General features: G+C 48.0%; 1 protein-coding gene across 2 annotated transcripts in view; it reads left to right on the plus strand.

The window, feature by feature from the left end:
* ANKH (ANKH inorganic pyrophosphate transport regulator) overlaps window positions 1–14,970 on the plus strand; it is a 136,354-nt gene that overhangs the window by 115,894 nt on the left and 5,490 nt on the right. For both annotated transcript variants that reach the window (XM_017669370.3, XM_017669359.3), the window contains one exon: window positions 13,714–13,843. In XM_017669370.3, the coding sequence (XP_017524859.3) occupies window positions 13,714–13,843 (130 nt within the window). The remainder of the gene's footprint in view (window positions 1–13,713; window positions 13,844–14,970) is intronic.

Raw genomic sequence — 14,970 nt, forward strand, 5'->3', positions numbered from 1 at the left:
AGTTCTGCAGGCCAGATGTCAAAATTCCATTCTCTGGGCTGAAATCAAGGTGTGAAGAGGGCAGGCTTTCTCCCCCGCATTGTGTTTAGCTGCTTGCCTCCCCCAGCTCCTGGCCACGTCCGTCCGAGCTCCGTCTCTGTCTGTACATCCAGGCAGCCTCTGGGTGCCTGCCTCAGATCTCCCTTTGCCTCACTCTGACCTTATAAGGACACTTGTGATGGTGATTAGGGCTCACCCCAGACATTCCCAGATAATCTTATCTCAAGATCCCATCTGTGACTATATAATCAATGCTTACTAGTTGTGGGAATTAATTAGGGAGTGGCTGTATTTTGGGGTGGCCATTATGGAGCCTGCTACAGTAGTCACAGGTGCTTTGCAGAAAACTAAAGTAAAAGGGAAGAGAGTGACAGAGATGCCATTTTGGATGGGACAGTCGGGGAAGGTCCCAATAGGAGACACATTTATGCGTAAGCAGAATGTCTAGCAGGCCAGCTGTTGACACGCACACTCCGGGAGTGAGGGGCAGCCTGGTGCGCATCCCCCACACTGCTTCAACTGTCCTTTCTGCTCAGGGACCCTATCTCTGTTCCTGACTCTCACCTGCATCAGCATCTCCCACCTCACCCCCTACTGCCTACATACAAATATGCTCAAAGCTCCCAACCTTAAATCAAAGAAGAAAATTAAAATGCTGTCTTTATCCAGTCTTTATCCTGTCTTTCTCCTCTCCTTGGTTCCAAACTTCTTGAGAGAGTTCCCTGAAAGCACCCTTGGTGCACCTTCCTGCTCCCGTTCACACACCCGCCCGCACCGCCACCCCCACAGTGTGCGTGCCTCTGCTCGCAGGGAGTGAGGGGGCCCTGCTTCCCTCCCAGATGCCTCTCTTGATCGGCGTTCTTGCCAGGACACCTGTTTCCTCCTTGAAGAGCCTGCTGAGCACCCCCACCCGACCCCAGCTCATTGCCCCAACTCCAGTGGGCCCCGTCCAGTTCTCAGCTTATGTGTTTGGTACAGTGACTTCTCCATCCTTGGTTCATGTCCCTTGGCCTCTGTGACACTCTCCTCGGCTGGCTTTCCTTCTTCCTTCTGGATCATTCCCTCGCAAGCTCCTTGGTGGAAGGCACCTCTTCCTCACATGAGTGGGCCTCCAAATCCTGTCCTAGCTGCCTGCCTATCTCCCTCCTGACACCCTGTCTCTGCAGGCTCGTGACTTCATTTGACATCTTGGCTGATTCCCAGATCAATAGCTTTGACTCAGATGCCCTCCTGAGCTCCAGGCCCAAACAGCGAACTCCCTTCCACACACATGCACTTTCGCATGGGCACGTCCCAAATGCAGCTCCTGACCTGCAGCCCCCAGGCTCTTTCTCCTGTTGTCCCCATTTCAGAGCCAAGCCCACCTGCCTGGTGTTGCCAGAGCCAGCAGCCCGGCGTCATCCTTCCCTCAACTGTTTTTCACCCAAGTGCACACTCAGTGGCAAAGCCCTAGTTTAGCTCCTTCCTGAATCCCGCCATCATGTCCCTATTTTCCACTCATGTGTTTCCCCCATTGGTTGGTGCCGCAGCCCCTCATGTCTCCACGCCTCCCATATAGCACAGCCAGGGTGCCAGACCCGGCACTGGCTCTCTGCGCCAGCACAGACCCAAACCCCGAGCCAGCAGCACAAAGCCCCTGTCAGGTGCCCTCCTCTACCCGCCACACCAAGGCTGGAGCTGAGGGGCCGTTTGGTGGCTTTTCTCGGCCCAGGCCTTTGCTCACGCTGTCCCTTCTATCCGAAACCCTCTCCCTGCCCTCCTAGTCCAGCACATATGGCTCCCACTTTCAGATACTGACTTAGATGTTGCCTGCTGGCTTCCCGCAGCCTCCCATCCCTGCTGCCCCCGCCAGACCCTGTAGTAAGGGGGTCTGTGAAGACAGGTGTCATCTCTGCTGTGTTTGCCATGGTATACCCAGCATCTGGCATGGTGCTGGCATGGGACAGGTGCCCAAAAATTAATTTTTGAAAGGATATATTTATAGAGCACATTGTTATAATCATAGACAAATAACTGAGTGCTACAGCAACCTGAGTAGGTCACTGTAGCTTCCAACTATAGAACAGTTAAAATCGGGCTGGCTGGGAGAGGTGCAGGAGGTTTTCAGGGTGGAAGGTGAGCTCTCACAGACACGGGGATGGTGGGGCAGTCTCCTCATCTCTGCCCTTTGCTCCAGTCAGTCGAATCCCTCTTCCCCACAGCAACCTTTTGAAGAGCCAAAGCCCATTTTCACACCGTCTTACTAGCCTGGCTTCCAGACCTTGTGGGGTCTTGGTCCTGCTCCCTAAAATTGTCCCGACTTGTCAGTGCCTCTCTGGGAACATGGAGCACAAACTCCAAATGACGGCTGGTGCAGGTGCAGTCTCATGGACTAGCACTGTCCAGTTTTGACTTCATAATTCTCGTTCATGCAGCCTGAGGCTACATTGGCTTTTTAAATTAGCTCCATTGCACTGCTATTAGGTGAAACACAAGACCCAGTCAGGTGCAGATGGCCATACCCTTGTGGCAGTCGGGCTGGCCCCTTCCAGAATCTGCCTGTAGGACATTTGCCAACCTCGAGCTGACATCTGCCTCGTTCTCTGTGCATGCTCAGCCCCTCCTGTGAGGAGCTCACCAGGGTGTGATCTGAGGCCCCCACACGTGGAGAGCTTTAACAGGAGGCTCGGCTCCAGTCCTCAGTTTCAGCCTTCAGATCACTCTCGGCCATGTCTGCTTGCCCACCGAGTATAAGGCCTCTGGCGGAGAAGTAGGTGTCGGGGTGCTCGGAACTGAGCCCTGGCTCCTTGCACTTCTTTCCTTTTCCTCTTCCTACTTGGAGCATATATTTTTAAAACTCTTTTCCTTGATCTGAGCACTTTTACTCAGTTGGCATCTTTGGGCTTTTGCCTTCCTGGTCTTACTCATCCTTGACATTTCAAGCCTTTGAAGACAGCTGTTCTTGGACTTTATCTGGGCCCACCGCCTGGGAAGACATGGGTGCGCAGCAGGTGAAGGTGGGGAGGGCACCTCTGCTCCCTTGCACACCCAGCACGCCCCTCTCCGACCTGAGCTCTGGGAGCAGCCTGGGGAGCCTCCGGCTGCCTTCTGTCCCCTCCTCCTTCCTGGTTGTAAGAGGCAATTTCTCTTCCAAGAGCGTCAGCCTCCTTTCAGAATCTCTTGTGCTATTAGATCTTACTCACCTCACTTCCACAAATTCTGAAATGTCTTCTTTAATTTTTTTTTTTTTAAGTTTCCCTGCTTACCGTGACCTCGAGGGGGGGGATCTGGTCACTCTCTCCCACATGAGCGGCCATCTCCTCCTGGATGGTCAGAATCCCATCCATCTGTTCTCCCAGGCTGGATGGTCTCATCCGTCCAGAATCCCCGGCTGTCCTCCATCCTGGCCCCCCAGTTGCCCGAGATGAGCCTTGGCTGGAGGGATCAGGCGGGGGGCTGGGAGAGCAGAGGGTGGCGGAGCGCTCTGAGCAGTCAGCCATGGCATCGGACGCTTCCAAAGCACTTGCCCACCAGAGCCCTCCAAGTCCAGGGAAAATATGTGTCATCAGGGAGCTGGGGCCACTGGAGAATTTAAAGTAAAGCTATTGGGTATTTAAAACCCCTTAGTCCTAAAACCTCAGAATTTCAGGTCCCAGAGAGTTCCTCCCAGGAGGGAAAGAAAGCAAAGAGCAGCAGCTGAGAAGAAAGCAGACAGAAAAGTCCACACCAGCAGGTTCCTCTGATGCAGCAGGATCATCCCTTTCACTGAGGCTCAGTGATCCTAAAACCTTTTTTATGCTGATCACACTAGATAAGCCCTCAGAAGCACAAATCCCAAAGATAGAAACAGGAGCTCCCCTGGGCTCCGCCCCGGCACCCCAGAGCCAGCTGCCCTTAAAGACAGTGAGGGCAGGGACCCAGGGGGTATTTATAGAGCCCCTGATCCCCACCAGCGCCAGGCTCCCACCACCTGCTCTTTGCCAGGCTTGAGGTGCTGCTGACAGACAAATGTCTCAGGGAAGGAAAACGCCCTGCCTGCAAGTGGCAGGCATGCAAGCTGATCCAGCACCACCCATGCAGCCTCAGTTTCCCCAGTTAGGAGTCCAAGCTGAGCTCCTCCATGCCCATTCCCAGCCTGGGATTCTGGATGGATGAAAATAAGGTCTCAGATACTCAGGGTGGCAGCTTCACAGGCTAGCCTACTTCAGTATCCCAGAAGAGAGCGCATCAAGGATCCTTATTGTAGTTACATCCAGTCATTCGGAGCTGTGTCTCGGTAAAGCACTGCTTTTGTCCTGCAGTTGTGTGCTAGAAGGCTGCAAATCCAAGCTGATAAATAGTAAAAGCCACCATCCCACAGGGCCTTGTCTGGTCAACCCTGTTTTCAGAGCTAAAAGTCTGGTTCGTGAGAATGACCCAGTCTCACCTTCCTGTTGCTGAACTTAGCCACGCGCTGTCATTCAGCCATCGGGCAGCGGACACTGCAGGCCTTATTCCCCCTGTGGTACCATGCTGACCCTGTGTCTCCAGCAAGGACGGCCTGTTTGGGGCTTTGTTTCTGCCAGGCTGCCCCACCCCCTCTCCCTGAGACTGCCTTCTCATTGTTCACATTATCCAGAAGAAAATGACCCTGTTGTGCGTGGGGGAGGACAGAAAGGACCAAAGGTAAATAAATAAATAAAAATAGATAGATGAATTTAAAGCTTTCTCACTTGGCACCCCCCAGAGTGCCTGTGTGCTTTGTACTAATGGGCCCTTTCGGCCCTTTAGGCATTCCAGAAATACAGTGGCAGCAAAGCCTGTTAGTACCCAAGGCCGAGTCCGTTTTCCAACAGGGTGCTGGGGGCACGTCACATGGCCCCCTCTAGGACCTCGTGTCTTCCTTGGTAGAGGAGCAAAAAATTACCTGAATATCCCAGGATTGTTACAAGGATTTAACAAAATAACCTGCGGAAAGCCCTTGCTGTACAGTAAGTCACGGAGGAGCGTTAGCTCCTTCCCACCAAGCCTCCCCGACCCCCCCACATCTCTCCAAAGCTTCCATAGTCTGGCTTTTGTTTCTTAAGACATCGTGTGTTGCAGATTTGAGGGGTTCACTGGTTTGTCTGGGGGAACTCAGTGGAGATTAAAACAATTAAGACTTGACCCCCAGAGTTAAAATCCACAAGTGCGTTCTTAAAACAATTAGCCAATAAGGAAGCATATTGTGTTCTTATGAGCAGGTTCTGATTTTCAAAATAATTTTTTTAATTGTGGTAAAATACACCTACCATAGAAGTTAGCATCTTAGCTACTTTGAAGGGTACAGGTGACTACCGTCACATCGTCATGCGGCCACCACTGTCCCCAGGTCTCTCTCCATCTGGCAAAACTGAAACTCTGAAACCATTGAAACACTACCTCCCCAGGCCCCCAGCCCCAAGCAAGTTCCAGTTTGACTGTTAACAGTCGAGAAAAAGTAAAAGTTAAACAGAAGCTGGGGCTGGAACTTTCTAAATATTCTTCAAATCGGGCAGCAAAGAACAGGAAAGAATTGAACATTCTGCAGATACATGGAATGGGCTAAAGTTTGACAGCCGGAGCGCCCTCTGCAGGCTTGGTGCATGGTGCCCCCTGCTGTTTGAAATACTGTTTCTTTTAATTAATACTTCACCTTCCTAAGAATTCAGATAGACTCTTAGATCCGAAAGAAGCACTGAGAACTCTGTGTATTTGGCAGTTCCATTAAATCTAAACGATAGTAGAGATGTATTAATGTTCATATTCTTTTAAAAATAAAACCCTGATTTTAAAAACTACATCTGAAAATGTTAACTTTTTACCATGAATCTACTTGAGTGGATGATTGCATTAATCCCTTATGAAAGTAACGTAAGTGTGACTATCAACAAGCTGCACAGAGGACACTAGGTACGCAGACACTTGGTAACGTGCCTCCCCAAGCGCCCTGTCCTGGCCGAAAACCAAGCTGTTTCTGTGTAACAGACACAGTTTGCTCCTGCAGGGGAGCCTGACAGAATGTCAATCTGATCACCTCACTGCTCTACCTACACATCCTCACAGCTCCCACCTCTCAGAATGAAAGCCACATGACCCACAAAACCCTTCGTGAACTCCCCCACCCCACCCCCCACCATGTACATACTGCCAATGCAATTTGATGCTAAGAATCAGAAGGCCAAGTGTTGCTCCTTAGGTCTACGCCAGCTCTCCCTGAAAATTCAAGTAAGATAGGCATGTGTGTTCTCTGAGAGGGGGGCCCTTCCCCCAAAAGGACTTCAGATCAGTGCGCCATCCACATGGAGTGACATGGGTCACACTCTCCCAAGACACTGGTTGTGAAAACCGAGTTGTCAGCCACCTTCTGAAAACTGCTCTTCCCTCTGAAACAACTTCTCACATGCACAAGCACATATTAAGATTTCTTGCTCTGTGAAGACAGATATAGGGGTCCTTTTTATTCTAAAATATTTTGCTGATAAGATTTTTTTGTGTGCGAAACAAGAAAAAGTACACAGAGGAAAATGATATCAGTCCTAGTCTCTCCACCTACAGATGACTCCACAGTTAACTTTTATTGCAAGTCCCAGGAAACCTTTTACGATAATGATAATAACCAAGGTGGACTGACCCCATCCACCATGCCTGGCACTGGTAGAAGCATTCTGTGCAGATCACAGGCTCCTCAGCAGGGGACCACAGACATCCTGGGGGTCTGGTTGCCTGAAACAGTCTCAGTAGCTGGCACCAGCACATAAACCAACTTACTTACCACACAGTCCTGAGCCAGGCTCGTAACCACCTCTTTGTGTGGTATCATTGATGGGTGACCACTGGTTTAGCCACTGGAGACTGAAACCCAATTAAACATATATTGAGCCTTTCTAAGTGAAAGCTCCAAATAAAAATTATGTCCTGGGCTACTTTAACGCAAAACAGCTGCCTGTATTTTACTTTCCCTAACTGGGGTGGGGCGGTGGGGGCAGACAGGTAAGAGAATCTCTGACTGACCTAATCCTGATTATTCAGGGGAGTGGAGACAGCTTTGTGAGTTCTTCACAAGCATCGTCAATGGCTTCCAGAAATTAGGTCAAAACGAGAGTTCTTGGCATGTTCCCTTGTGGAGTGGCATCCTCTCAGGACGTTCAGAAATGGCTGTCTCACTGTGGCTGGATTTGCGTGTTCTCTGAATTCAAATCTCAATTCCAGATTCTTAGGAAAGAGACTCAGATGGTCCCAGGGCAGGTCAGGGATGACTGTGGGTGAGGAAGCAGGTCTTGAGAAAGATACCCCTTCTGTAGTTCTAGTCACGTTGACTAAGACTGCAAGACTGCAGTATCTTAGACATGACCATGTGTTGGCACATCTGTAAGGCTTAGGGCTTCCTTTGTCCTTTCCACACACTGTAATCCTGGGGGTAGGGGGTGGTCTTACATGGTAAAACTTTATCATGACTAGCTCATCATTATGTGGGTTTAGAAATGTGTAGAGAAAAATCAAAGTTCCCATGTCCAGGATTCTCACCTGACCTGGTTGGCTTGCTCACTACACACGTGTGGGCAATACATTACTGACTCTATAATAAAGAGCTCCGCCCAGTGCTCCGGGCTGCACGGCTGCAGGAGAGCAGAGGCTGGAGTGGTGACAGCGCCAAAGACAGAGGCTGAGATGGCTGTGGGGGTGGACAAGCCCAGAGGCAGAGAGGCCCGGAAGCAGAGACTGGCTTGCTGCCTGCAGACTCACTCTGAGTGGACGGGATGCTAGTGATGGACCTGCCACCGTGGGAATAAAGCTGGTATAAACCCTTTCACCCGAAGAACTCTCCATTGTCATTTTCAGTCTCACTAAATCAAGAGTGAACTTGCCCAGGCCTGAAACCTTTTGGCGAGACAAAATGAAAGGTTAAACACTGCCCCCAGCACAGAACGACTGCATACAGGAAAAGCCTGCTTAAAGGATCACCTCTAAGGAAGATGTCAAATTACCCATTAACCTGCCCAAACAAACCATCATTAGACACTGTGAGAGAGGCTCACACACTAACCCGAAACTGCATGTTACACTTGTGAGTAAAAGGGCCGTGGCACAACCGTGGTTAGTTTCTAAGAGGCTGAGACAGTTAAAGAGGCAAAGAAGCCAGCAATCACAAAGGCGGAAGGCTGGTCTGGACTGGTCTGCACTCTATGACAGAGGAATATTTCTTGAAGTACAAATAAGCATTTCAAAGTTCAAAGTGAAAATTTCATAATCAGCTCCTGGTCCTCGGAAAAATCACAGTCTGTCAAACAAAAGAGGAGTGGGTCATCGGTCTTCTCCTTTTTAAATAACCTTTCTGTTTCAGAGCGATTTTAGAGTTACAGAAACATTGCGAGACAGCTCGGAGAGCTCCCACAGACGCGGGCTCACCGGGGCCGCACGGGTCCCAGGGAAGGAGCGGACGTGTCCACGAGCTGAACTCCATAGTTCATTCAGATCCCACTGGCTTTACCGCGGTCCTTTTTCTCTTAGCATGCCATTCACGTGACATATTGCAGCCAGGCAGCTCCTCCTTGGCCTCCTCTGGCCTGAGAGTTTCTCCAACTTGGCTTGTTTTTGTGACCTCGATGATTTTGAGGACTGCTGGGCAGGTGTTGTGTAGACTGCTCTTCAGTTTGGGTTTGTCTGAGGTTTTTCTCATGGTGAATCTGGGCTTATAGATCCTGGTGGGGAGGCCACAGAGGTATAAAGCTACTCTCATTACACTTACCAGGAGCACATGCTGCCAGCATGACTTGCCCTTGTTGATGACCTTGATCACCTGGCCAGAGGATGTTGGCCAGGCTTCTCCACTGCGGAGGTACTTCTTTCCCTTTTCGTACTGTAGTCTTTGTAAGGAAGTCACTACACTCAGCCCAGCCTTCAAGAATGGGAGGTATGCTTTATCAAGCATGAAGGGGGATATGTGCGTACATTAATCGGAATTCTGTGCAGATGTGTCCCTGCCTGTTTATAGCAGTATGGAACCATGGGTATTTATTGTACCCTGTGTGTCCTAATTCAGTGCTACAGTGTTTATTTTGTTGCTCAGAATGTTCCATTTGTTTGGCCATTGGGAGCTCTTCCTGCTGGGCTCCTCTGTCCTTTGACACATTACCCCAGGCTGATCATCTTGCGTACTTCCTGCCCTAGTCCTAGAATGAGCCATTTCTCCAAGAAGCCCTGGTCCCTTTTATTGGAGAATAAATAGAAAAACCAAGATCTGGGCACTGAGTGGGTTGTTCTGTTTTGCTGGCTGCTTCCTAATGAGATAATATTGACAGCAAGCTTTGCAGCAGAAAACCCAACCCTGCAGCTGCTCTGAGAACAAATCATGTTCATTGTCAGTAGTTTATTAGGTTTGTGTTCTGGCTTGGAAAAGTCAATGTCATTAGGCTCTGCAAATATTTGAGGAACACAGCATGTCATGGTCAACTGGGAGGGCATGTTCCGAGCCCAGACCACTGTGGATGAACTCCTTCGATGGCACTTTTCCTAAAATATCTTTGTTAGATTAACTTCTTAGGTAAAATTTCTCATTTTCTGAAGTAGACTGGTTAAATTTGTTGGGATCATTATGCTAGAGCCCAGTACCTTTCTTAGGGGAAGTGAGCCTGCAGCTGGGTATTGCAGCCTTTAGCCAACACCATACCTGCTGCTAAGTGACATGTATTCCTTTCCGGGCAGTGCAGGAACCTGCCTGAAGGTGATGAGCACTTTCATACTGGAAACATGGCAAAGGCAAAGGGTTGAATTCAGAGACTTCAGGGAGAAAAAGAAAGGAGGCTTCCCTACATGCTGTCTTCCTTCCCTTTTAAGTTACCTGTTGCTCGAGCACCAGAGCAGACTTGACAGGTTCAGTTCTGCTGTTCTAGAAGACCCACTGTAGGCTCTAGGTGTGTGTGGCTGGAAACCCTGAAGAAGCATCTCAGTGGCATGGGAATTTAAGGGATGCATAGCACAGAGAGATACCAGATGGAGAATGGAGTGGTTTAGTGGTGCCAAATTAAGTCCTACCATAGAGGTTTATGAATGGAGTATCGAGGCACCCTTCTGGGGGCTCTAGTAGCAAACCATGAAACCATAAGGTTCTGTTTTCAAAGGACCAGAAATGTTGTCACCCGCCTGGGTTACTTGATGTTTCTGTAAATGTCTCAGTGACTTGGATGTGCTCAACTCTCCTTCTGTCCTCAAATTAGCCTCCCCCTGCAAAGGTTACTGATCATCTCCTCCAAGGCAATGAAAAACCTTCAGAGGAACACTATGCATGCAGAGAAGCCAGAGGGAGCAATCACTTGGCTTTGCCCCATTCTCTCGGAGATGCAGTTACCTCACCCCCATTTTCCTTCTCTGTTATAACTTAAAAGCCACTTTACAGTGATGTTGCAAAGCACAAAGAGATTGCAACATGAGGCATTATTTCACATTCAGATAATCACTGGGTACAAAATAAATACAGCATGTCAGTGGTTCTCCTGGAAGCCTGTTTATAGCAGAATATGGCCTAGGTATCTATCTCACCCCAGACATTGAGAAAACACAGAATGGCTTGCCCACCATAGACGCTAAGATACAAATCAAGTCCAGGCTTGGGGCAGTGCCCACTCTCTTAATTCCTTACAGTCTTGCTGCTATGGAAAACATCTGGCAGGAGGGATAACGCATCTATTTGTCAAGGAGATGAATTGCATCCCAACACCATGCTCAACGTCCTTTGGAAGCTGTAGTATGAAATTGCCACCATACCAGGGCTGTAGGCATGAGTCATCTCACAGCATTTCGGGCTGGCAGCTTTACAGAGGGAAAAGATGATAAGACCACTCCAGGCCACTAGGTAATAAGGTCTCTGAGCTCCGAGTAGCTAGATCTAAGGAGGTATTTTCCCTTCATGTCAAAAATGGGGTGTGAGTACCAGCACCAGCCACTAAGGATTCAATGATGGTATGTCTGTCATTTTTGAAAACCACTGGGATATTCTTCCCCGATGCTTAAAAATGCATGATAGGATAAAAGCTCCCTTGCATTTGTAAAGTGAAACATTTATAATAGATCCTCTGAGGTATTTGAAAAAATATTTCAACATGCATCAGAAATAGGACCAGCTTAATTCCATGGAGCTTAAGTTACCTACAGCCTAAAGGATGTTATATTCTAAAATGTCAGTGTTCTGTTGCTACACAACTGCAATTCATTTTATAATGTATTCACCTCCATTTTAGAGAAAAATCACTTGCAATTTTAAGAAAGGGAGAGAAATATTTGATGGAACTGGCATGTTTGTGACATTCTTCTCCAAGATCATATTGTTAAATTTTTTAATACAGGTTTTTTAAATCAATTATACACACAAAGTTTAAAGTCAGTTCTCTAAGGATTGTTGCCAAAAAGAGCCATTCTCCCAACCTGCCCTCTCCCCTTTTTCTACTGCCAAAATCACCCCCCACCACATCAGCTCTTTTGATGGATTCTGACTCTGATGATAGACTGATTCTGATTTTTATGATAGACTCTGATAACTGAGGCCTGGTTCCCTTCCTTTCTTAAAAAACTTCAGTTTTTCCTGGACTTAATCACTGTTTTAATTACAGTTTTTCTTAGTTTCCTGTTCACTTACCATTAATTATTCCCACATTTTCCCTTCACTGCGGAAATCCCCCTTCATGTGTTCAAACATGTTTTAGTATCTTATTCCGACCAGTTCTAGTGTGGTCAGCTGATCTGTGGGCCTGTCTCCCCCTCCTGGGCTCTCCCCTTAACCCCATCGCAGGGATTCCCATGCTTTGTTCTCCCGATGAATCCTGTATCTTTCTTTTTCTTCATCTGTGACTCCCTTGCTCTGGCAGAGAATACCCCTAATGGCTTCTTGAAAAAGTGTGCGTGGGAGGAAAAGTTTTTGAGGCCTCGAACATCTAAAGATGTCCTTCTGCTAAATTGATTGACAGTTTGGTTTTGAGGTGTAGGAAAGAAGTCATTTGCCCTCCTAACTTACTGCTGTGCCCTCTCTCAGTGCCAGCTTTCCCACTTTCTGAAGCTAGAAGCTCTTGGAATTTTGTTTCTGCCCCCGGCGTAGTCCAGGGCCCTGCCTGGCGGGTCCTTTTTTATCCTTGATGCTACGTCCACACAATGGATCCTTTCGGTCTTAAGATTCTGCCTTCCAGCTATTGGATTTGCAGTGTTCTCTCTTTCTGGAGCTCCTATTACTTGAATGTTGGACCTCCTATTCTGGTCCTTTACTGATGTTTTTTAAACCCATTCTTGTGCACATCCCATATCTTTGTCTTTCTGCTCCATCTTTGTTGTAGAGTCCCTCCACTTACTCTCATTGAGTGAACTTTGCATTTCTTGATTTCACGTTTTAATTCCCAGAAATACTTTCTTTTTCTCTAAGTGTATTTTTAAGTGATGTTTCCATTCAGTTCTTACTTCATGGATATTCTCCATCACTCTGAGAATACCAGGGAGAAGCTCACTTGCTCTCCACTGTCTCTGTTTCCTCCAGGTTTTTTTCTCTTTGTTTTAGCCTCTTTGTCTTAAAGGCCTTCCTCAGAGTGCGGGGATCCCTGGCTGTCTCCTCACTTCTGTAGCAGGGGCACTGGAAGCAATGGCAGCCATTTACATGCACTTGGGGCTTTTCCTCTCTGTGGGCCTCACTGATGGCCGGTCTGGTGGGGCTGCCTCTCTGAAAGCCCTCCATTTCTGGAACTTTAGGTCCTCTTTCCTGAGCTGGTCAGATTCTTCAGAGACAGTCTGGGTCTCCCACCTCAGGGGGAACTCAGGCCATGACCTTTGCCATGTTATCCTTCCCTAACTGCCCCTGCTCCCTATTTTCTGTGCAGTAACCCTGTCCTTGACTCTGTATGTTTTACTTTAGGCAGAAGCTGCGCTCTGGCACCCTGCCAAGTTAGGGAGGCACTGTCACCAGCTGTTGCAAGGAGAACAGTGGACTAGCTGCTTGCTAACTAGACGTTCCACCACCCTGGTTCTGGCCCTGCCTTCACACACATGCCACCCGTCCCCAGTCCCTCCCCACCCCAGGTCAGGAAGGGCCTGTCACCACTTTTCCTGATCTGTGGGGAAGGGAGAGATGGGAGGCAGCTCCAGTTCCCCCTGTAAGGTTAAGATTCCCTTTTGCTGGGTCTGTTACATCAGTTTTCCACTTGCCCTTCTGCTTTCCAAAGTTACAAATTTTTTGCCTGTTGTCTCTTACTCTTAACTAGACCTTGAGAAGTTTCTAGGCCTGTAATGAATCTAAGTATTACTATTTCCTTTTTCGTTAGGTGTGCTGACTCATTGTGGTTCTGCATTCATTCAGATGCTTTCAGGTCACTTTTTATTATTTGTTTAAGCTGTAAAAATTGCATGAATAAATATGCTCATTTTGGACTGTGCTGTTTAGACTATAATTAAGCCTTCCACAAGAACATACTGGTCTCCCTCATGGCCCAGTTACCCACTCAGATCTGTGCCAATCTGCCCTGTTGCTGGGGTCCCTTTGGGGCAGATGGGGCAAATGGCCAGAGGCCTGGTTTGGAACTATCCAGTAGGTGGAAAGTTCAAGAAAGCAGGTCGGTGGCAAATTGGGGACCAGTGTGCTTGAGGACATCTTTGTCACGCCTGACTTACTTGTTTCATCTGTGTGTGCCTTTTCCAAACCTTGCTGACTGCCTTTTTTACGCGCAGCTCTGTTTTGTGATGTTCTGGACACCCAACGTTTCCGAGAAGATTTTGATAGACATCATCGGGGTGGACTTCGCCTTTGCAGAGCTCTGTGTTGTCCCTTTGCGCATCTTCTCCTTCTTCCCGGTCCCAGGTAAAGAGAAACAGAGAAGGAAAGAAAAATTCCTACTTATACTCCTGCCTAATTCTGTCTTCTTTCTTTGGAGATGTTTGCAGTCATGTCCCAAACAAAAATGTAAAATCTCAGTGGGTGGGGAAGGTACTAAGACATTATCCAGTAGGTGGAAAGTTCAAGAAATGAATCAAACAAGCATAATTGTTTCTTAAAGGACAGCACTTCCAAACCTCAGGAAAAAGAAAGTGGCCATGAAGGGACAGCATGAGAGATTTGGGGGCAGCAGCACTCTTCTGTCTCCTAACTGGTGGTTGGTACACAAATCTGTGCATGTATTACAATTCTTAGAACTGTATACTCAAAAGTCAATTTTATGGAACATTTAAAAGTATGATGAAGAGAAGAAAGGAAGTAGACTGCTAAGATCTGGACATGTGCAAGGAAAGAGGATGCATCTAGGGGCAGAAATGAGGCCAGGTGGCATATGGCCAGAATGAAAAAGGCCCAAAGCCAAAATATAAGCCCGTTTGAAAGTTCTCAAGCTGATTCAGTAGTTGGAAGTGTACTACATACAGGAATGAGGTAGTTCTGTATGAAATGAGAAAAGCAGGCTGCAGAAGGGGTCGTTAGTACACTACCTTTTATGTAACCAGTGTGTCACATGTATACATGTGTCTGCAGGTATGTTTGCGGTAAGTGCTTTCATGTCTACACACTGTTTCTAGAAGTAATTCACCAAATTGGTAACAGTGATTACCTCTGGGAGGCAGGGCAAAGACCTGTAAGTCAGGACTGGGAGGAAACCTTTGTACTATATTAGTCCCTTTAGTACCTTTTAAAGTCTGTACCAAGTGTATGTCATTACCTATTCAAAATGTATTGCCAAAACACCCACCTAAATTATTCAGGTGAGAAGCCAAAGCCACAATTAGATTAAGGAATGGACTATGGGGCCACTTGAGTCCAGGACCGATGGCACACTCGATAGCCCTGTGCTGTCCCTGAATCAGGCCACAAGCAGCCCCTGCTATTACATGCCAAGCATCCCTGGAGGCTAGGTGTCTCCTTCCTGGCTTTGGGGAGCCAACTTTGAAAAGGTGACCCCACCTAGAGGAGGCTTCCCCCCTGGAGATTAAGGCACATGT

The sequence above is a fragment of the Manis javanica genome, chromosome 1, assembly GCF_040802235.1.
Source record: "Manis javanica isolate MJ-LG chromosome 1, MJ_LKY, whole genome shotgun sequence".
NCBI classification, from domain to species: Eukaryota; Metazoa; Chordata; class Mammalia; order Pholidota; family Manidae; genus Manis; species Manis javanica.